We start from the raw sequence: 22,979 nt of genomic DNA, 5'->3' as shown, positions 1-22,979 counted from the left end.
GGCGGGGGGCGGGGGCCGAAACAGCGAGGGGCGCGTCACGGCCCTTCTGCTCTCTGCTTGGAGCCAAGGCACCAAGTGTGCGGTCACCTCTGGCACACGGGCTGAGGCCCCCCGGGAACTGGGCTCATCTGTGTCCTTGCCACAAATCAGGCCTCCTCCAGAGGAAGCCGGCCTCCAGCTTCTCCTCAAACACCCCACTTCAAGGGTAAACTTGCACTCGGGGCCAGGCTGGTGTGGACACCATTGGCCAGAGCCTCCCGGGGGCAGGTGTGGGATGCGGCCTCCTCCTCCCCCTTCCCAGAGGCTGGCAGAGCGGCCATGACACGAGGATCGTGCAGACCCCCAGCCCGAGACACTTCTCACCCCAGGCCTCAAGCGTACGTTCCACTCGCACCCTTGGCGTGGCGCTGTCTTGTGGCACAGACCTCGAGGTCCGATGTGCGCAGCTGAAGGAGACCAGGTGTCAGCAGAGAGATGTGGGACAGTCACAGTTCTGGCGTGGGCAGACCTTGGGCAGACCCCACCCCTTTCCAGCCCTCGGTTCTCCCCCAAATCCCAGGTCTCGCATGACCCTCTCCAGCCCCCGCTGCTGCCCCCGCACCTCAGCCACTCCGTGTCCCCCGTGGGACCTCACGCCTGTTCTTCTCCCTGTCCCGTTCGTCAGGCCACAGCTCAAACGTCACCTCCTCTGAGAAGCCTGCCTGGCCTCCTCCCAGCCCCAGCCAGTCACCACCAGTTCACCCAATTCCCTGTACCTTCTCTTCCTTCTTGGCGTCCCTCTCCCTTCTCCATGAGAAGCTCCAGGGCTGGGTCGTGTCTGCGCCACAGAGCAGGGGCCCAGCTGGTGCCTGGTACACAGACATGCTTGACAGATACCGCTTGAGTGAGTGAATTAATGAATGAATGGCGAATGAGTGAATGAATGAAAAATCCAAACAATCAGGTGCCTGGGTGGCTCAGCCGGTGAAGCGTCCGACTCCTGGTTTCAGTTCAGGTCATGACCTCAGGGTCCTGGGTTTGAGCCCCACATCGGGCTCTGCGTTCTGTGAAGGGTCTGCTCGTCCCTCTCCCTCCCCCTCTGCTCCTGCCTGCTTGCTTTCTTTCTCTCTCAAATGGATAAATAAATCTTTACCAAAAAAAAAAAAAATCCAAATATCGAGGGTCCTCTCACAGCCCTTCCCTGTTTCCTCAGAGGGAGCCCCGAGGCTCAGAAGAGTGTCGTGGCGCGTTCCAGGCCCGGCCCCTGCCAAGACGGTCCCCTGAGGGGCCCAGGCCCTCACGTCAGCACCAGCCCAGAGCTGCGGGCCGGCGGGTGCCTGTCCCGGGCCGTCCCCAGGCTGACCATGTCTGTGCCACCTTCCAGCTCAGAGCCCACGCGGTGGACATGAATGGCAACAAGGTGGAGAATCCCATCGACCTGTACATCTACGTCATCGACATGAACGACAACCGCCCCGAGTTCATCAACCAGGTCTACAACGGCTCCGTGGACGAGGGCTCCAAGCCAGGTGAGCCCCCGACCCCTGAGGAGCGGCGAACAGGGGGCAGCCAGTCGTCAAGGGGGCCCCTGCTCGGGGAGCCGAGACGGCCCCAGGAGCCTCCCCCACCCACGGAGGCGCCCGTCCACGGGTTACTGCCTTACGCCTGCCGCAGGCCGCGCATGCCCCCCGGGAGTCGGGCCCTGTGTCACGGGCCCCTCGGTGCAGAGGGGAACGCAGACAGAAGTCAGCAAAAGCAACTACGTAAAGCCCCGTCACGGACAGTGAGGCTCAGAAGGGTCCCGGGGTGCTGAGAGTCATGGAGGCGCCTGTAGATCAGGGAGGGCCCCTCTGTGGAGGTGACCTGTAGGCCGAGAGCTTGGGTATGACAAGGAGCGGCTTGGAGAGAAAGTCTGGGGGAGTGGTTGGAAGGGGCGTGGGGAAGGGAAAGGTGTGGACAGAGGTCCTGGGGTGGGAGACGGGGTCGGAGAGAAGACCTGACATCCAAAGTCACTGGCGCCACACTTCCATTTTATTCCAAGCTTCGTAGGAAGCCCACGAGGAGGCCAGACCCCCGCGGCCCCAAGAGGTGAGCCTGCAAACCCGCAGGCCTCAGTTCCCCTCAGAGTTGACCTAAGGGCCGGTGTCCCCAGACTTCAGTTTGGCAAAAGTGACGTTGGCCACGTGCTTGCGCCGCAGCCCCGCTAAGCCGTCTGCCGGAAGCGGGCCCCTCCCCGTCCCCCTTAGCGGAGACAGGCCTCAGGTCCCGGGAGGTGGGGGCGGCAGCACCCCCAGCTGAGGCTAGCCCAGGCCTGGGGCGCAGCGGCAGCCCTTGGGAACGTGTCAGAAATCTAGACGCGTTCGGCGCCCCTGACCCAGGACTCGGTGTCGTAGGTGGGACGTGGGTGTGGACGGTTTTCTGCCCCAGTTCTAGCCGCACAGCCCAGCACGGCTGTCTCTTGCGGGCATGGGCGGCGTCCATGGCCGGGGCTGGGCAGGTGGAGCTGAGCCGAGCACCCCCCGGGGCCTCCAGGAAGAGCCACTGGGAAGCAGGACGCGGGTGGCACAGGCAGGTCAGAGCAACGGCCACCGCCGCGTGACCTTTAGGTCCTCTGCACTTCAGCGGCGACCCCGCCCGGGCAGCCTGCGAGAACCCCGTCCCCAGAGGGCGCCCGGGCCCCTGGGAAGGCCGGTGGCTCTGGGCACACTGGCGCTCCAGCACCCGGAGCCTGGAGTCCAGCCGGCTTCCCGCGTCCCCAGGGGCAGCACCGTGCTCTGAGGGGCTGGTCACGGCCACGGTGAGGCAGCCAGGCAAGAGTTTCTCTCTGCCCGGAGCAGGTTGTCATAGCTGCGTCCCCGGGGCAGCCTTCTCTACAAGGTGAATTGTGTTTCCGATTGATTGTCTCGAACCACGAGATGCCAGCCGGCCTGGTGTCGCTGAAGGGAACGGGAGGTGACATTATTTTGGCCTGTGCCTCGGGCAGCTCCTCCCCAAGGTCCCTGAGGAGCAGGGACAGGCGGCCGGCGGGCAAATTAGCTCCACGCAGCTGGTCCCTAGGCAGCCGGGGTGGGGGCGTGGGGGTCGGGCAATGGGGGGGCTTTCTTGTTAAGCAGATACGGTGGGCCTCTGTCCCCACGACCCAGCACACTCTGTGAAGGTGCCTGGATATAACAAATCAAACCTCCCATGTCTTACTTTAAAACAAATCTTCCCAAATGTGTAACCGACTTTACTCATTAGGAAAACAAAAGCAGCAAATTGCTGTGTCTCCTCAAAATCCTGATAAGCCTTTAAGCCTGGAGATTGGAGCAGCGCCCCCACCCCACCCCCACCATCGTCCCAGCTCCACAGAGCCACGGGGGGATGCCGAGCACGGCCCGGAAGCCTGGGAGGCCGTGTGGATCCCGGGACGGGTCCTCTTTTCCCGCTCCCTGCTGTGTCTTTCATGCACTGTTTGCACGAGGTGCAGACTTTCAAGGGACCCGGCTTCTGCCTCTGATCCCGGGACAGTCCTCAGAGCAGAATGGGGACGCCACGGCTTGGTATAGCGCCAGGGACGGAGCGACACCACGCTTGCTGCTCCCTGGAAAGCCTGGCCGAGGCAAGGTGGCCCCAGACAGAGCACATCGGGGCCTCCCGGGACAGGGCCCCTGGGGTTCGGAGCCAGTCTCCGCCAGGCCCTGCCCTCCAGCAGCGCATCACCGTAATAGAAGTTTTCACACGGCGCCTTTGCAGGGTAAGGAGAACCTATCACCAGAAATTAGTCATCATTCTCTGGCATGACGGGCTGAGGAAGGGTTTCAGGTGCACATTCTAAGGGAAAACAAACAGAAAGAGGTATTCAATATTGACTCACCCAGGAAAACGTTTAAGGTTAGGGTACTTCATTTGGGGACAGTAGCACAGTGACTCAGGGCTGGGGTCCCTGGCAGAGCCCACATCCCGCCCACCCTCTTTCCCCAGCCCTGGTGTCTCACTGTGGTATGAAATCCTCTTTGTTGCTGCTGGATGAGACCAGCTCTGAGGGCATGAGAGCCGTAGGGTGGCCCGTCCCGTTTGGCACAGACATGGTCATTGAGGTTTGGGGCCAAGAGTGTCCGCTGCTCTGATCTCAGCTGTTAGATCTCCAGGTCTCCAAAACCCACCTCAAAACCCCCCTGGGAAAGGCAACACATTGGCTCACATAACAGCCAAGTGCAGAGACGGGCAGCACCTCGCGTGCTAGGGCTGGAGTGGGACGGGCCAGGGCCTTGCTTACCTCGGTCCGACTCTCCCCTCTGCTGCCGGCTCGGTCTCAAGGACGCTGTGGACAAGACGCCTCAGCAGCTGTGGCGTGACCGTGTGCTACGGACAGCCCTGGGAGAGGGACCCCTTCTTGCTGGAGACCAGCAGGGGCCTGGGAGACCCCATGATCTGGCCTGGCTGGTCTCCACGGCCAGGGCACGGACTGCGAGCCTCCGTCAGGCACAGACAGAGTCCAGTTCTAGACCCCCCCGGTCACAGGGTCTGAGCCTGTGGCTGGCGTGGCTCCCCCAAGGAAAACCAGATCACTGCTCCAGCAAAGGGGGCTCGACACCAGGTAGGAGCAAACAGCAGGTGGGCACCATACACGGCTGTGAGAAATAGTAGAGACACCTGTTCCCGCCGGCGGGAACCATCCTGCGTGACCGCATCAGAACAGTGACAGTGACGCGAAGCACGGACCTCACTCACCCGTCAGCCGGCTGACCTGCGTGTGCCCGCACAGGCATGTACATGCGTGCTTCTGTGCCATAAGTGCATAAGCACTTTTCTTCTCCCACGTTGAAGATAAGGGAACAAAGGCATAGAAAGGAGGCCAGATTTAAACCCAGGCGGTCTGGCTCGAAGCCACGGTGCTAACCATGGTACAAACTGCTTCCTGTCTCCAGTCTGTGTCAGGAAGGCGTTTGGTCGCAAGTCACAGAAAACCCAGCTTATACCAGTAGGGATTTGGGGGAGAGCTTGAAGCTGTCCATGCCTCCTTCTCTGGTTTCTCACCCCATGGTCACAAGATGGCTGCTGCACCTCCAAGCATCACATCCACTATCAGGCGGAAGGAAGGAGATGGAAAGAGGAGAAGGACAGAATGTAGCATGGGCAGTGTCCCCACAGAAAAGCACGTTGTATGTGAGAGGGCCTTTCTCTGTATAAACCCCACCCTCAAGGAGTCCATCGTCTAGTTGAGGAACCCAGAAATCTATATACTACCTATGTGCCAACAAGGGATACAGAGGCACGCCCTGGCAAAGGCAGAGAAGCAAACATCCCAGGCCTCTGGGAAAGGAAAGCATTTTCCTGCCTCAGGGCCTTTGCACATGCTCTGCCCTCAGCCCGGATGTCCAGGCCCATGGATGCTCCCTCAGCTCACATATCACTCCTTCAGGTGTCTGCCCTGCCTGCCTCCCATCCATCCCCCATTACTCATTGAGTTAGTTACTTGGTTTGCTGGTCGGCTTGTAGCACTGGGCAGAGATCCTGTCAGTTCTTGTCACCCAGACGAGGGCGGGACTCCATGGACCCCCAACCCTCCCCTGACTCTCTGGAGGCTACCCGGTACTCGGGACAGGCCTGGAGCTCTGAGCTGCTTGGCCATCAGCCCTCCCAGGCGGGCTTCTTGAACCTCGCAAGGAAAGGGTAATATTCCACCGTGATCGTCTTTTAACTAAAAAAGGCTTTAATTGGAAATCCTGATTTCCCTAACCCCTTGTAACTGTGTGAGGGCCTATATTATAAATTTTGAAACTAATGTCACCTTAAAATATGAAATAGCAGAGAAATCTATATGCTGAAAATGAAGTGAGAGAAACCTTCGTCTAGATAATGCAGAGTTTTTGCTCAAATAGATTATTCCATCAGTGGCCCATTTATTTATTTTATTTCGGTGCCGGCGGAGGTCTTGCCGAGACGAATGCCACGGACTAGTGCTCAGATGGTGCCAGATACTTGAAAGTCATCTGAATATTAAGAATTTAAATCTTTAGCCTCAGTGATTTGAGCAGAAAGCCAATTATGGGGCTGAATTAGTTTTCAAATTAAACTGCAGTTTAAGGCTTGTGAAATTAATCCTTTAAGGCGGACGGCAGCGCTCGAACATGAATTCCGCGGAGAGCCGACCCTCCGCTCTCTCCCCCGTTCCTGCTGATACAGCCGGCAAGAGACGCCTCGTACCTCGGACGGCGGGCAGCATCCCCGCTTAGATGCAACCACGATCCCAATCTTCTGTTTCATTTGCCAAGAAAAATGGAAACCTCGCTGCTGGCAAGAGAGGCCGGAGGCGGCGCCCAGAGAAAGCCCTGGAAGGATGCTTCGCTCCAGGCCCGGGGAACGGGGATGCACCTTCACGTGCCCGCGCCTGCAGACGTGAGCGGCTGGTGTGAGCGTCTCCTCCATGCCAGCACACCCGAGACCGCAGCCAGATGGCTTGCACCGATACAGCATGGGACACACCATGTAACTGGGGCTGCTGGGGCTCAAGGCTGTGTGTGGACGCGACCCGGCTGGCCGGAGGAGGTAGGAGAGCCGGAAGCCCACCCTGCAGGCCAGGGCCACACCGTCCAGCCACTCAGGGACAGGCCCGGCTCACGCCCTAGACACCAGATCCCAGGCAGTTCCTCTGTTCCCCCCAGGACCCCACAGCGGATGCCCACCTTCCAGAAGAGGACTCCCAGACTGTAGGGAGCTCAGTGATGATGCGGCAGCCGGGGTCTGATCCGGACAGAGCCCTCCCAGGCCCACCCTGCGCCCAGCTTGGCCTCAGAAGTCATCCAAGGCCACAGAAAGGCATCTGGTTGGAAAAGGTCTCTCTACTCGTGCCTTGTTAGCCAGGGGTCAGCCGCCCCCACCTCAGCCCCAGCTTAATCCCTGTACTGGGTACAATGGTGGCCCCCAGATTTGGGTCCCCCGAGAACCTCAGAATGCGGCCATACTGAGAAAGAGGACCTTTGCAGACATAATTAGTTAGGACGAGCTCTGATCCACTAGGACTGGTGACGCTTTTAAGAAGGAGAGGTTAGGACCAACTGAGGCTGACACCTTGATTTTAGACTTCTGGTCTCCAGAACTGAGAGATGATAAAGTTCTCTTGCTTCGAGCCGTGCCCTTGGCCTGGCACACTTTCCCAGCCCTCTTGCACCTGCCCTGTGCCCAAGGGAAGACCACCCACCCTACCGAGCCTTGTAGGAGGGTTACAAGGTCATGGCCATCAGCCACTGCCGGTCAGGGCCCGAGCTCTAGGGCTGGGCACGGGGTTCATCCACCCAAACCCCAGCACGGAAGGGTGCGGAGGAGGCCGCAGAGACTACCGCAGGCTGTGAGGACCACCGGGCCTCGGGGAAAAGAACACCGGGACCAAAGCCGGAACAGGAGTCTGAACGGGAAACCGTCATGTGTCAGGGGCAGACAGCGGCAAGGGAACCCACAGCTCAGGGCCGCAGGCAGGGTGCAACCCAGGTTAGAACCTGGCCCCAGGTCAGCACACATCCTGTGCCCGCTGGGTGGGTGCACACAAGTGAGGTCTAGACTATGTGCAGAGAGGAAGGGAGGCCACCTCCCCCAGAAGGCCCTCCAGGCTCTCAGAAAGGAATTCCTCCTGCATCTTCCCCTCTCCTCTGGCCCCAGCTCTGCCCTGGGACCCTGAAAGCTCTTATTTCGTCTCTGCTGTTCCACAGACCTGGTCCCTTTCCCATGCATGGCAGGGAGCCCCACTGACACGCGTTGGCTCCTTGACCATGGAATGGTGGTACAGCCGGGCTTTCAGAATCGCTCCTTCTTGGGAGAAACCAAGTTGTGATGTAGGCTCTCAACACAAAATCACATCTTCTGTTTCTCAGTTGCCTTTTTTCTTAGTTTCTATTTTCCTTTTTTTTTTTTTTTTGGTAACATTTTACTTTCTGATAATCGAGTGAGAGCCTTTGAAGGACCCGTGGAGGATACAGAGAGAATCCCAGAGGGAAACACATGCGGTACGGCACCCGCAAGGGCCCGCCCGCCACACGCCCTCTGGCCTCCCCTCCTTTGCATAAGTGCGTTGCTGCTCTAGAGACTGGGGTCACGCTGAACTGTCTAGAGGCCTCGTTCTCTTCCAGTGAGCCGCACATTTGTCATGAACATTTCAAATACCATAAACTGTCCTTCTACAACGTTTTAATGGCTTCACGCTAGTCCATGATCACGAGGTTATAACAACATCATAATTTATTTAAGCAACACCCGCTGTCCTGCGGTTAATATCGTCTACTTACCAATTATGCCCGCGGCTTGTCCTCACCACCGGACAGGGGCCTCCCGGGTCAGGGGCTTCCACATGAGGTTCGTATTGGAGATCGCGGTATATGCGCACCCCGAGTGCGGCCGAGGACAGAGCCCCCACACCCTTCGGTCCCCTGACGGTGACGTGGACATGAGCAAAGCCCACCCCCCGGAGCTCTGCTGATCCAGAGCCGGATAAGGGCATCGCAGTGGGAAAGGGGCTGCTCGGCTGTGCCCGGGGGGGGGGGGGGGGCTGCGGGCTTGGGCGAGTGGCAGGTGGGCGGCCCGTGTCACTGGCTGGAGGCACACTCCTCTGGCCGGTCCTGAGTCAGAAGCCGGGATGAAAACTACGGAAGCTCTCAGTTGCTGATCAAGTCCCCGCAGTTCTGGGCCAATGGTTGCGGGATGACTGTTTGGCTTCCTGGATTGTTACTAGAGATACAGGGTCTGACCTCCTCCAGGCCTGACCTGCAGGGAGCTGCCACCTCCCCCGCTGGTTCCCGCGGGCGGTGGGCTAGCGTTCCGTCTTTGCCACGGGGTGGCTGCCGGGAGGTGCGTGTTCCGTCTCTCAGTCACGTCTTGGCAGAACCACAGCACAATATCCCAGCCAGGATGTTGGGGTTGACGAAATCGAGATACAGAATGTTCCATCCCGGGGTGGGGCAGGGCTCATGCCGGGATTTAACAGTCACACCCACCCGCGCACCGGGGACTTTGTTCATCTGCTTTGCACGCGGACGTGCGTTGCTGAACACGGTGCTTGGCCCGCGGTGGGTATTTAATAAATATCTATGGAGGATTTGGGGCTTTGCTCTCAGGATCCGAGCCAGCACGGCCGCTGGGGGCGCAGACCAATCTTCCGTCGCACCTCGGTGATTTTCCCACAGGACGAATTCCTAGAAGTGGATTTGTCAGGCGGACACGTGTTCAAGGCATGTGGGTCTAGACGGCGAACCACCCCGAAGCAGAGGCCGTGAGCTGCCTGGACGCTGTGGGGGGCGGGGGTGCCCCTCCCCGTATTTCCCTGCCAGTCTCCAGCGTTGTTATTTTTAGAGAGTGTTTGCCTTTCTGGAACTTGAAAATGCCTGACTTTCATTTCTTGGATCAGTAATAAAGTTGTTGTTGTTTCAATGAGAAGGAGCCAGACGTGTGTCCGCGGTAAAGTTTTGAGATTCAGGCTCCACGACGGGAGCCTGAGCCGAGCGGCCACGGCCGGTGCGTCAGCCGGCGGGGTCCCCAGCGGCTTTTCCGCCATTGTACCTGCTGATAGTTTCCCGTGACAACGCGCCGGGCTCCGCGGGTGTGTTTCATTTCCGCAATCAGAAAAGAATTTCTGGAAGTCTCTCGTCTGGTTTTTAAAAGCAGATTCCTGAAGGCGGTGAGCAAGCTGGACGCCTGCACGTGAGGTGATGTTAGGACGAGCCCCAAACTGAAGGGCCAGTCTTGCTGCCGGACATTCAGACCCGAGTCCTGCACGCCCGGGGCCCAAGGGCGTCGCGAGGGACGCAGACCGGCTGGGCGGGCTCTGGAGACCAAGAGCCTCGGCCACATCCAGCCTGCACACACTCTGTCTCCAGAACTTTCTCTCAGAAGGCCCCAAATTTGACGCCAAGCCTGAGATTCTAAAGCTCTGGGGATACTCCGCCGCCCCCCGAAACTGATTCCCCGGTTTGCCAGTCAGGGACTGTGTTGGGAACAGGGACCTCGTCAAGGAGTTCATGAGGAAGTTGAGGCCCAGCTGAAACGGGGTTTCTGGGTGCGTAGAGCCCCTCCCCCTTCCCATTCCCTCCCCATCCCCTTCTCAGGCCTGAAGGCCGAGCTGCGCAGTTGAAACCCCAAGCCCAGTTCAGCCCAAGCTTCAGACAGCAACTCCCAAGAAAGGATTGTCTCAAGGCAGGTGTCCACACTCCCCGCGCCCCTGCAGGGCCCCGGACAGCACATTGTTCTGAGCTGGGAACTGAACTAAAAACACTCGCTCAGGACAAGGGCCTCCAGACCCAAGACTCCAGTGGAACAGGGCAGAGTCAGAACACTGGGTTGCAAGTGACAAAAACTCAAATTAAAATGGCATAAGGTGCAAAGGGAAGTCATGGGCTCAATTATACAAAAAGTCTATAAGGTAACTTCCCCTAATTTTGCCATTAACCTAAAACTGTTCTTTAAAAAAAAAAAAAAGTCTGCTTATTTAAAAATCTTTAGGTAATAGCTTCAGGTGCAGCTTGATCCAGGGGCTTCCTAGGGAGAAGTTGTCACCTGAGTCCCTCTTGAGGCTCTGAGATGGCCCTGTCCTTCAGCCATTTCATTTGTGGCCAGAAAGTGACCATCGTCCCCAACCTCACTCACTGACCCTGGCAGACCCAGGGGCAGGCACAGCATGTTGGATTCCCAGAAATCCCAGCAAACGTGGTTATTGCTGACTGTGATGGATAAGGTGCCTGTAGCTAAACCGATCACTGTGGCCATGGGGAGGATGTGCTGACCCAACCAGGGCCTCGCAAGGCAGGGAAGGGTGGACACCACGGGACCTGCAGGTGCCGCCCTCAGAGAGTGGGGCCGTGCTAGTGCCACCACAGAGCTCAGCCCTGCGTGTGGTCAGGGAAACAGACACTGAGCTGTGGGGCGGCTCTGGAACGCAGACAGCCACGTGTCCCACGGGCACCCCTGCACGTACGCTACCCACCCACGCCGTGTGCACAGCCTCCCCTCTGGGGACTCCTGTCAGCTCCTTTTCTGTGCGTCCCTCAATCACGTACTCCCTGCCTTCCGGAGAGCCGCCCCATGCCCGACCCTGCTCCATCTCCAGGAGCCTCCACGTCCCTGCCACACCACACCCCACGTGCGCTCGGCGGAGCCCCGGCAAACACTGAGAGCCGGGTCTTGAACCCTGTGGCTCAGGGGAGAGGGCGCCGCGTTCACAGCCGGAAAAGCTGATCCCGCAGCCCGTGGCGCTCTTCCCTCCTCTCTGGGCCCCAGTCCCGATGCTCTGGACCTTGAGCTCTGGAAGGTTCCCCTTGGGGAAGTAGGGGCGGCAGGTTTGCTTTCTAGCCCCTCTTCCAACAATGTGGGCTGTGGGAAGGGTGCACGGTGACCCCATCCCCTGAGAGACTGGGATCGGCTGGCGAGGTCCGCCCCGGGTGTGTGCGTGGAGGCGACGGTGGACACAGCAGATGCTCCTGTCTGAGACGCATTCTCTGTCCCAGGCACCTATGTGATGACTGTCACGGCCAATGACGCAGACGACAGCACCACGGCCAACGGGATGGTGCGGTACCGCATCGTGACCCAGACCCCGCAGAGCCCGTCCCAGAACATGTTCACCATCAACAGCGAGACAGGGGACATTGTGACCGTGGCAGCTGGCCTGGACCGAGAGGTGAGGTGGGGGGCATTGTGGGGACCGGGGGAGGGTAGCCTTGCCCCTGCAGCCCGTGTGGGAGACACTGACCCCAGCCCAGGTTGGGTCCCCTGGAGGCCTGTCTCCTGCAGCGTCGGGCCCAGAGAAAAGAGCTCAACAAAGCTGTTCCTAAGTGTTCGGCGCAGCCCTTTGAGCGAATCTGGGAGCAGGTCCTGCACGCGGTTTCCCAGCAGGCACGGCTGGTGTGAGTGGGGCCGAGGTCCGACCCTTGTGCTGTTCAGGAGGCGACCACAGCAGGGTCCCAGGTTTGGGGGCCGTTAGCAACTGGGAGCGCGAGGACCCACCCCTGCCTGGAACACCCGTACTGCGTCTGATGCTGGTGTTCCCGCCCTGATGACACGGGGCACACAGACGGGGTGGCACTTTCCACTCGGGCCAGGAACTGTCAGAGCCAAAGTGACTTATTTGGTGCCAGGGACAAGGCCTTCCCAGCTTCACCAGCACCTGTGTTGTACCCCCTTCCCTCACCCCATCCGTGTGGACCCCAGTGTCCACCCCACCCAGAGCCAGACCCTCAGGAGAAGGCAGGATGAAGAGGCTTTGCTGCTGCGGCGGCCGGAGAGGAGTTTGCCCACCGAGTGCAGGGCCGTGCCCAGGCACTGGGCCACATGTTCCCATCTGGGTCAATGACACGGTCCTAGTCACCTGCCTCCGGGACCCCCAGAAGGGTCACCAGCAGCTCCGCTGAAAGTCCCCAGCTGGCGGCTCTGAGCGCTCTCCACTTCCCAGAGGAGTGTCATCTCTCCTGCCTCAGCGCCTCCGTGATGGCCTCCTGTCTGCTCGGTGACCAGAGGCCAGTCTGCTCTAAAGAGTACGTGAGTCAGTTTACCCTTGAAAGTACTTGACTCCCAGCACTGGGAGGAGACCCTGGCTGAGCTCAGAGCAAACAAGTTGTGCTTCTCACTCCCCTGCTGGGGGCTCTTTTGCAGAGCCTGTACCAGCCGCTCCTCAGAGGAGGTGACCTGGCTCTGAACCTTGGGGGCTGGTAGAACTGGTCCTATTTGTTGCCCTTTGGGAGGAATGACTGGCACCCACTTCTCTCGAGTGACGGGCAGCACACACGCAACTTGTCACAGGCAGTCACAGACACCGCTCAGCAGGGTCCTTCCTTCAGTCAAAAACCTCGGGCCTCCTGGGTGGCTCAGGCAGTTAAGCATCTGACTTTGTCTCAGGTCGTGACTCACGGGTCCCGGAATTGAGCCCCACGGCTGGCTCCACACTCAGCAGGGAGTCTGCTTGTCCCTCTCCCTCTTCTCACTCCAACCTCTGCCTCCGGGCCGCACGTCTTCTCTGGGTGTCTCTCTGTGTCCCCTCTTCTTATGGGGACACCAGTCATGGGACTTAGGGTTCATCCTAATCCAACGTGACTTCACCTTAACTCACAAAGACCCTATTTCCAAATCGGGTCACATTCTGAGGTCCAGGAGGACATGAATTTGGGGGAGACACTAGAGGCCTGACCCGCCTGTCTTGGGGTTCCTAATTGTAATGGGCATCTTCGAACTCAGGGATGATCAGGAGGCGGCCTTGCGAGAGCGGGGTCTGGGCAGCCCCCTGCCACGCACAGTCATTTAAACTTCAGGCTTTACCATTACGTAGAATCGGTCTTCACTTCTGCCAGCCACGTGTCAGGTGCCTCGCAGCCTGGGCAGCGTCCCGGGACCCACCCTTGGTGGCCCTCTGCTCCATGTTCCCATGGGGCTGCCGGCCTCAAAGAGCCCCCAGAGACACAGATGCTCATGGGCTTGCCTGAACTGTGACGAGAGGCTGAAGGAGGGCCAGTCTTCCCCTTGGGGTTCCCGGGGTACACCCATGTTCTCAGCCTTCGGCGGGTGGCAGACAGGCAGGTGGGCAGGACGTCGTGCAGGGGGCGGGGGAGGGGGAGTCGGGCTCTCTCACCAGAGGGCCCGGACCTCAGAGCTCTGGGCCCCACCATCTCCACCAGGCTTCAGTGCTGGTGACACCGCGCGCGCCCCCGGCCCCCGACTCCGGCCCCAGCGAAGCCTCGCCCTCCACAGAGGGCTTCTGTTCAGTATTTCACGAGCGCGGACTTCAGGCGCCCGAGACAGAGAGGCGGGCGGGGTCCCACCCAGGGGCCACCCAGGGGCCACCCAGGGGCCTGGGCCTCTCCTTCCGGCCAGCTGCCTCAGGGTCTGCTCAGCGGCCAAGGGCCCCTCGCCAGCTGCCCCTCCCCTCCTCTCTCCCAGAGCAGATGGTCTCTGAATCTTAAACGAGTCAAGTGAAATAATTAGACACAAGCTGTCTGCGCTAATTAGCACGTCCGCAGACCACAGGTTGTGATTGTCCGGAGACAGCTGGTGGACACTCCCTGCCGCTGCTGGCGTCCCGTGGCACAGCCTTGTGTGCGCACCAGACCTGCATGGACCCCAACTGGGGAAGCGAAGGTCCCTAGACAGAAGGAGCGGCAGGGGGTCTGCAGGAGGGAGCCAGTGCCGGAAACGTGCCAGGCACCCTGGCACCTTGGCTCCTATGCCGCCTGCAGCCCCCACCCAGCTTCCCACTCCTCCAGTGCTGAGGACCGGCCTACCCCTCCACTGCCTCCTTGGGCCTCTCTCCTGTCCCCAGGTGCTTGAGGCCCCAGTTCTTCCTGTCTTACCAAACATCACCCTCAGGGAGGCCTCCGTGATCACTCTACTTGGGGCCTGTGCCCTCCTCCTCCCTGAACCAGGCAGGTTCTTTTCCTCCTGCTCAGAGGAGACCACACGTGAGCTTGTTGGCTCCTTTACTGCGAGTTCCCCTCCCGACACAAGCTCTGGAGGGCAGGCCCAATCTGATCAGGCACCACTGACTGCCCAGTGCTCGGCTGGGTGCCTGAGGCACTGGAGCAGCTCAAGAAATGTGTGGAAATATCAGAAGGGTGGGCATGACAAGGGCAGGACCGGCAGATGGGCAGACCCAGGGGCAGGGAAACAGAGCTGTGACCCCTGCCACCTTGAGCTCAAAGAGATCAATATTTGCTTTGACTTTTGCTTCACAGCTACCGAGCCCTCCAACCTAGGTGTCCTCACTCTTCGGCGACTTTTATACTAGATTGCCACAGTCCATGAAAGATCATACCCAAAATTTTATACTAAAGTGTGAATGGCTGATAGAGGCAGGACAAGATGGCTTGCTGTCCCACCAGCGGGTGGACCGTCAGGCCACTGGGCCCAGGCGCTAGGGCTCCAGCCCTGCAGAAAGGTCATGTTTCCCCACAAGACACCTGCACAAGTCTGCACCTTTCCCCTCGTCTCCCTGTGAGAACACTGATCCCCACGCCCCAGGGAACAGCAGCATCCTGGGGGAGAAACGCTGCAGATGACCTCGGAGCCAGCGTCTGGGTGGCAGAGCGAGCCGTCTTGACAAAGCCAAAATCCACAAACGGAATTGCCACTGTGTCTAATTAGAGCTGTGTAGACAGAGCATTTTTACATGACTAACATGTCAGGAGAGGCCTCCTTAAGGTGGGGAGGGGGCTCTGGTGTCTCCTGTGTGCCCAGTCAGAGATGCCCTGCCGCTGACCCACTCCCCTGCACGCTCCCTGAACGTCCCCCATTACAGTGGGTTAGAGCGACCGGCCCTGCGAGGACAGCTTTCCACTCCCGCCCCCGTGACTGTGCCACGGGTGTCTCAGACCCACCGCTGCCTACCCTGGCGGAGATCCCTGGGTCACTGGGGACCCCACTACAGGCTCCCGGTCCCCACGTGCTGACCCTCGCCAGTCCGCTTCCTCAACTTGAAATGTGTCCTGACACGAGTGGGACAAGTGTCTCGTGGCCTCGCGGGGTTTTAGGAGCAAGAGCAGGACTGTCCTGTCGTCCTCGAGACCCTCCAGCGGAGAAGGAGGTTTCCCCGACAGCGCCCCAGGAGGCTTGCGCCAGCGCGACGCCCCTCGCGGCCACTGGCCTGGACCGGGTGCGCGCCGTCCCCGTGCTCGGCTTCGGGGAGCGTCCGGCAGCGGCGGGCCTCGCGCGTTCCCCTCCCGAGCGGCCGGACACACGGAAACCCTGACCCCCGGGGAGGCCGGCGGGCGGCAGGCGGTCCGCGCTGGCTTTCAGGGCTGCTCCGGAGCCCCGTGCGAGCTCCCAGCGCCGGCCTAGTCGGCGGGGTCGGGGACGGCGGACACCCCGGAAAGGACAGCAGAGCAGACAGGAAGGCGCGAGCCCGGCTGGCCTCCTTGCTCCTGGGTCGCACGCGGGGGCGGCCGGCGGGGGGGGCGCTGGCGGCGGGGCCCCAACACGCGCACCGGGCGGGCGGCCCCGCTCGATCCCCAGACGCCAGGCGGGACGGCAGAGCCCCCCGCGAGCCCAAGCCCACGCGGAGGCCTCTTCCCACGAGAACAGCTAGAGCGTCCTCTTGTCGCAGCAGCGCGCGGCGGGGGACACGGACCGCACTAGGAGGAAAACAGCAGCCCCGCCCCCAGAGCTCCGCCCCCTGGAACTCCGCCCCCGAGCTCCGGCCCTGTGTTCCGCCCTCGGAGCACCGCCCACGCTCCGCCCCTCAAGCTCCGCCCCCTGGAACTCCGCGGGGTGGGCGGGCGCACAGGCTGGTCCTGCCTTTGCCGGGGCTGCGTTCCCCCGCGTTGCGGACCAGCGGTGCTGACGGACACCGCACCCTCAACGTGGGAAACACCCTTCTCCCGCAGCGCTGCCCCGGCCTCCCGGTTATCCGTGCTTGGCATCGGCCAGACCCTCTCCTGGCCTCTGCTCCTGCCCCTACATCTGTCCTCACTCAACAGCCAGGCGATCCTGTCCACGCACAGATCTGACCCTCCGTCTTCTCAAACCCCCCTGTGGCTTCCTGTGTCCCCCGGAGTGACGTCCAACGGTAGCTTCTGCTCCTTCTCCACCCTCTGGCTCACCCTAAGCCTGCTCACTGGCCTACCTTCCCTGCCACACAAGAGTGCCCGCCCCAGGGCCTTTGCACTGGCTGTTCCCTCTGCCGAAAACATACCTCCCCTGGATACCCACCAGCTTGCTAATCAAGCATCTCCTTAGCAGAGAAGCCTTGTCTGGCCAGCTTGTATAAACCAGCAGCCCTCACACCCCCAGCGTGCCCCGCCCCCTCTCCCACCTCCCTTACCTACACAGCCCTTGTCACTACCTGATGGGACAGGTATTGTTTATTTATTGGCTGTCTCCTCCCCTAGAGCCATGCTTCTCAACCAGGGTGATTCCCTCCCCACCGCAGGGACACTGGATGTCTGGGGACAGTTTCGGTTGCCCCAACTTGGGGGAGATGCCACAGTGCCCAGGACAGCCCCACCCAGAGAACCATCCAGCCCCACAGAACACTTGGCTTCCAGAATTAGGGCACACGGCTGCTCATTGGGCAGGTGTGAGGTGTGTGTGCATGGCCATGCCTGTCCCAGCCGCAGATGCTATGTCTGTGGGTGGCCGGGAGGGGCCCCGAGGAGCAGACACACCAGGATTCAGGGACCAAGGCAGCCCCATCTCCCTGGACAGGACACCCGTTCTCATTCTTCCCAGAGTCTCCAACCCCTCAATCCCCAGTGATCATTCCTGAGAGCTCATCTCTTATCTGTGCCTGGCAGAGGAAGGGGGAGAGAGGCCAGGAGGGTGGGCGCCAAGCACCCCGCTCACCCAGCACTGTAGATCAGAGCCCAGAGCCCTTCCCGCCTCACTCCCCATGCCGACCGCAAGGGAGGACACCATCCCTGCCATGCTGGCGTTTTCTCTTGAGTCACCCGGGTCTGCGGGTTCATGCAGCAGAAAGCAAACCCGGTGGTGGGGGCGAGGAGACGGGGGTGCACTGAGGCTTATCGGGAGCACCACAGCATCACACAGCTCTGGGCGGGGCAGGCGTCCTCAGGCACCCCGAGTGTGCAGAGAGCAGCGAGGCACCGCTCCACCTGTTTTCAGGGCGGTTTCATCCCCCTAAAATGACTGTCCCCACTGGCAGGCACTCCCGCCTCCCAGCCCCCGGCCCCCAGCGACCACTATTCCACCGTCTCAATGGACAGGCCAGTGATGGACGTTTCATGTCGGGGGGCCCAGGAGACTGTGGCTTCGTGTCTACTCCCTCAGCGCCGTGCCATCAAGGTCCGTCCACGGAGTAGTGCGTGTCCGGGCTTGTCCCTTCTCCTAGTGGGAACAGTGCGCGAGTGTCTACTCACCCATGGCTGGACGCACAGGTGGAGTGTCCCCACCAGTGGCTGCGGTGACTGTGCGGCAGTGAGGCCTGGAACAAGCATTTGTCTGGACCTTGTCCAGCTCACTTGGGCCAGGCCCAGGCACGGGGTCGCTGGTCTCGTGGTGAGTGAGTGCTCAGGACCTACAGCCCATTTGCCTCCGCGCCGCACCCCCTCCTCCCACAGCGGCCGCCCCAGGCGCCCTCCTTCTGGCTCCCAGGGTCAGATCAGACACCCAGGTGCTGAACGACAGGAGCTCTAAGTGCAGGAGGGAGGCCCTGAGCTGACTCACTTCTCAGCTCCCGCAGTGACAGCAGTGACAGGCAGGAAAGCGGGAGGGGGCATGTGGCCCAGGGCGGGAGCCTCAGGACACTGGCATTGACCCAGCGAGCAGGAGAACCCCACCCTCGGTCAGGGAGGAGGGACGCCGACAGGTTCTATGCATTGCATTGTGGACACTGGGCTCTCAGCCTCAGTCTACACCCACCTTCCAGCCGCCAGCCCGCTGCAGAGGACTGCTACCAATGCCCAGTGTGGGCAGGGAGACATGCTCCTAGCAGGGAAGGTGACACAGGCCCTGGAGCAGGAACACCATTCTCAGACTGGGTGGCAGCCCAGGCTCCATCAGCACGTGGGCACCCAAGCCGCAGGGCCGTGCGGGAAGCTTTGAAGCTTTTCTAGGGCAGGTCAGCCGGCTGCATTATTGATGGATGTTCTGAAAAATTTAAATGCTGAGCTATGGGGAGGAAGCGAAAACTCCAGGGATCACCACGTGCGGTTTTCTTCCCTTCTCTTGCACTTGAAAATGGGCAGATCACGTTTTAATGAACTCATTGCGGCGGTACTGCTGCTGAGCAGGCAGAGCGGGCTTCCCTGGGCGGCAGGCGGGCTGGCCGGAGGGGCAGCTGCACACCGGTGTGAGCGGCTGTCGCCAGCTGGCCTCCAGTGGGAGAGGCTCCGGAGGCCCAGGCTCGCCCCCTCTCCCCTAGCCACCTCCTTCCAGCTCCACTGCGGGCTGTTCCGGAGGGCAGAGGCCCGCTGCTTAATTTAGCCCATGGAGAAGACCGCAGTGGGTCCAGAGCTGGGTCCAGGGTCATCTCTGTCCCAGGAGAGCCGGGCAGCAGGCTTCAGGGACTCCAGACGGCCAGGCCCCAAGTACACTGTCCACCAGCCATGCCCCCCCAACAAGGCTCAGTTTGATCCACCACAAAGCAGGGAGGGCTGCACCCCTGCACCCCAGGGGCCACTGGGAGGTAGAAGCGCCACAGCGAAGGTGGTCTGTGGGGTCAGCACAGCGCTAGATCAGCACTGAACACCATCCCACGCTCCGTTGGGCCCCCAGCTGGGCGTCACGTAAATGAAATGCACCTTGGGCAGAGAAACAAGTTTAATCGACCCGTGGAACCTCTGAGCACACCGGACCCTCCTGCTAGGCCATGATGGGACGGTCATGTACAGGTGCCTGCATCCAGGACACCCGCGACCGGCTGCCTCCCTCTGCGTCCAGGACACCCGCGACCGGCCGCCTCCCTCAGGATCCGCACGCCGCTCCAGAGGGGATTTGGTACAAGAGAGAAGGTGACCGTCCCAAAATCCAGGTGTCAGCAGGGCTGGTTCCGTGTGGAGGGTCGTCAGAAGCACGCCGGGCACCCTCCGGCCTCTGGAGTGGCCGGCACTCCTGGACACCAGGGCTTGTGTTCCCACCACTCCCTGCGTTCGCCTCACCTGACCTCCGGCTAGAACACCCGTCACGGACTCGGGGCCTGCCCTACCCCAGGGCGGCCTCCCCTTCCCTCTGTCTGCAGAAGCCCCTCTTCCACGTCCCAGGGCTCCCGAGGACTTGGGTTTGGGGGACACTGCCAGAGCCCGCACTCGGAGTGGGTCCCCTTGCCCTGTTGCTCACTCTCCCCAGAGGACAGCCCCTATGATTTCCACTCCCGCTGGCTCAGGCATGACCCAGTCAGCGCACAGCGGCCTGGGTCAGGTGGTGGGCTCTCGAGCTGTGGACCCTCTGTGCTTTGTCCCCCATGACGCCCAGCAGAGCCCCTGGCACAAAGCTCAGATAGTGGCCCTGACTGGTGAGCTCGTGCACAGACGGCAGGCCCGCTCTGTCCCTCCGGCTCCTGGAGTGGCCAGAGCCTTCCACTCGGGGGCCAATAGCCATAGGGGCTGAGCTCTGTGGGTGCCCGGCAGGGGACTCTGGACCCCTCCACCCTGCAGAGCCAACACAGACCCCATCCCAGGCCCCCATCCTGCCTGCTGTGCTTTGTCCTCTGGCTGCTCTGGGGACGCCTCGCAGACTGGGGGGCTGGGGTCAGCCTCAGGGGTGTCCCCAGTGTCCAGCCCCTCCTACACCCAGCTCCTGCAGTCCTCCGGGATGGAACTGTTCACGCCGCACCCCCCCACCACCTCACTGCTGTCCTCAAACCAGGCCAGTACTCGGCCCAGCTGGAAACGAGCTGAAGGTGCTTGTGGCCCAGAGCTATGCCCATGGACGGTCACCCATGCCTGGGGGGGTGGCCTTGTCCCCACGTCAGGTTCTAGACGGCAGAGAGCGTGGCGAATATGACGCACGGGGCTCTGGCGGCCCTGCCTGTGGGGTGGCAGCAGGCAGAGGACCTGCCACGCTGATGCGGAGAAGAAAAGCAGAGTCTCGGGGAAGACCAGGTGTGGGGTAGGGAAGGCAGGTCCAGGAGGGGACCAGGTGTAGGAGGAGAGCAGGGTGGTGCGGGTGCGTTGGTTTCCCACCGAGGAGGAGGAAAGGCCTGGCCGGTGGGAAGGGGCAGAGTTCGGGGCAGACGGAGTGGCCTTCAGCGACCCGGGGGTGGGAACGTGCTGGAGAAGCAGCAAAGTTGGGGAGGGGGGGGGGGGGGGGGGAGGGGGCAGAGACGCTGCCCCTTCTGGAACTGGCAGGCCTCTGCTTCCGCCGGGAACGGAGCCAGGCAGGCATTAGTGGGGGAGCAGGGGAGCCGCTGGCTCTAACTGGACCAGCCAGGGGACCGGGCGGCCACTCAGCCTGTCATACTGCTCGCCTCTGGGCCTCAGTTTCTCCTCTTTGTCACGAGAGGTGACGGGAGGCCCCTCCAGCCGAGACATTTCCTGGCTCGCAGACGCGCTTTGAGGGCTGGGCCTAGTTACTCACGGGGAGACCTTTCAAGCCACGCCCTTGCGTTCAGGACCCGTTCCTGTTAGGGCTGCGGAGTGGCAGCTGCACGAACCTCGTTTCTGGTGTGTGTATTGAAGCCCAGGAAAGCCTTCAGCGCAAGGGGTAGTGTGACGACAGAGCCTCGCGCAGGGCTCGGCCTGGGACTCGGGGGGCCCCCGCAGGCCCATGGATGAGGATGGCCAGGCGTGGCCTGAGGTCACAACAGTATGGTGGTGGCCCCGGCGGGACCTCGGGTGTCGAGGTCCAGGGATCTGTCCTGCAGGGCGGCCCGGGGAGCGAGGTGGGCGTGGCTCCCACATCACCGGCTCCTGCAGGCGCTGGGTCCCCTAAGAGCACAGGCGAGGACCTCCTGAAAGTAACACCGAGCGCTCGCCGTGGGGTCAGCACAGAGCCCATCAGAGCCCAAGTCCCGGCCCCCGCAGGGCCGACGCAACAGGGCGCTGACAACACCTGGGGTGCACGTGGCCGCCGGCAGGGATGACAGTGGGACACGGACGCAGACAGGGGACGCCCACGTGCAGGAAGGACGCTGCTGAGATTCTCGGCACCAGAGACAAAGTCAGCCACAGGAGGGAGAAGATCTGATTAAACAAGAGAACGTGGGGTGAGACGGGAAAACCACCTCCAAAGCTGGCTGCCCGCCCGCCGCCCTATCTGAAAATCAGACTTGGTTCTGATTTTCCTCCTCCACGGGGAGGGCACAGCGGGGACGGAGCTGCAGCCCACGTTGAGCACAGATGGAACGAGGTTTCTGGGGCAGGACCGCTCGCCGAGTCCTGTGGCAACCCGGGGCTCGGATCCAGTGTGTCTGCCGCCTTCCCGTTAGCACCGGCGCGGTCCCCAGCACGACAGGGCAGCGTCCCTAGAGGAGGTGGAGCTGCGACATGAGACAAGGAGCCGCTTCGATGGTCAGGAAGGCCGGGGCGTCATCTTTCCACCTGGGGCGGAACACGGGGTCAGGCCTGCTGCGTTTCTGAACGGCGGCGGGCCTGCAGGCGAAGGGGAGTCCCGCGCGGGCCGCTGTCGGAGGCAGCCCCGCTCTCCATGCGCCGTCCACCCCACATCCAGAAAGAGTCTCCACCGTGTGGCTGTGTGGGCTCCCCTGGCTCCGTCTGCACTGTGTGAGCGACAGAGACCTGAGAGCGGGGAGTCCCATGGGGAATCCCTGCCGCCGCTGCCCCCTGCCCCAGGGCACTGTGTGTCCCCGGGGAGATCCTGTCACTCAGCAGTCCCAGCTGCGACATGAGGCAGGGCTGTGTGCTGGGCCAGCTTGCCTCGGACACACGTTCCTGCTGCTCGCACTGCCAGGGTCCTGGGACCGAGTCCAGCATCAGGCTCGCTGCTCAGTGGGGAGCCCGCTTCTCCCTCTGCTGCTCTGCTGCCACTCCCCCTGCTTGTGCTCCCTCTCTCTCAAATAAATAAAACCTTAAAAGGAAAAAAAAAAAAAAAACCAAACCAGCTCTGAGCACCTGCAAGGGAAACACTCTGCCCCTTCCTGCATCCCCTAGTGCCAGAGCAGATGAGAGGCTGTCGGCCGCCTCATGACAGAGTGGTTCACCTGATGCACGTGACAGGTGGCTGGAAGGAGGGAGGGGCCGAGGCAGGACGGATGGGGGGGGCGGGTGGATGCCGGTCGGGGGTGGAGGAGTGCGTGGGTCCGTAGAGGGATGGGCGAGTGGAGAGATGGTTGGGTGGGGGATGGAGGGACGGAGAGTGGATGGAGTAACGGCGGATGCGTGGATAGAGGGATCACAGATAGAGGAAGATGGGGAGAAGATTAAGATTAATTTTTTGAGAGAAAACTTTTGAAACGACGCAGCACCAGGCAGGACCTGTTTCTGTTATGTTTTTCACATCTCCTTGGTTGCAAGTTCTACCCATTTTCCCAAACGTCAGCTGTTTTAGACATTTGCTCAATCCCCCTCACAAACAGCGCAGGAGGGCCTACCGTGGACTGGACAGCGGGCCAGAGTCCCATCCACGGCCCACCACGGGTGGGG

At 61.2% G+C, this 22,979-nt stretch overlaps 1 protein-coding gene across 1 annotated transcript in view; it reads left to right on the top strand.

The window, feature by feature from the left end:
• LOC111141492 (cadherin 4) overlaps positions 1-22,979 on the top strand; it is a 511,455-nt gene that overhangs the window by 463,078 nt on the left and 25,398 nt on the right. The window contains exons 6-7 of the mRNA XM_022494091.1: positions 1,364-1,508; positions 11,448-11,620. Coding sequence (XP_022349799.1) covers positions 1,364-1,508; positions 11,448-11,620 — 318 coding nt within the window. The remainder of the gene's footprint in view (positions 1-1,363; positions 1,509-11,447; positions 11,621-22,979) is intronic.

The sequence above is a fragment of the Enhydra lutris genome, unplaced genomic scaffold (genome assembly GCF_002288905.1).
Source record: "Enhydra lutris kenyoni isolate GAN:26980312 unplaced genomic scaffold, ASM228890v2 scaffoldscaffold6, whole genome shotgun sequence".
Lineage (NCBI taxonomy): Eukaryota > Metazoa > Chordata > Mammalia > Carnivora > Mustelidae > Enhydra > Enhydra lutris.
This window is presented reverse-complemented; position numbering and strand designations above follow the sequence as displayed.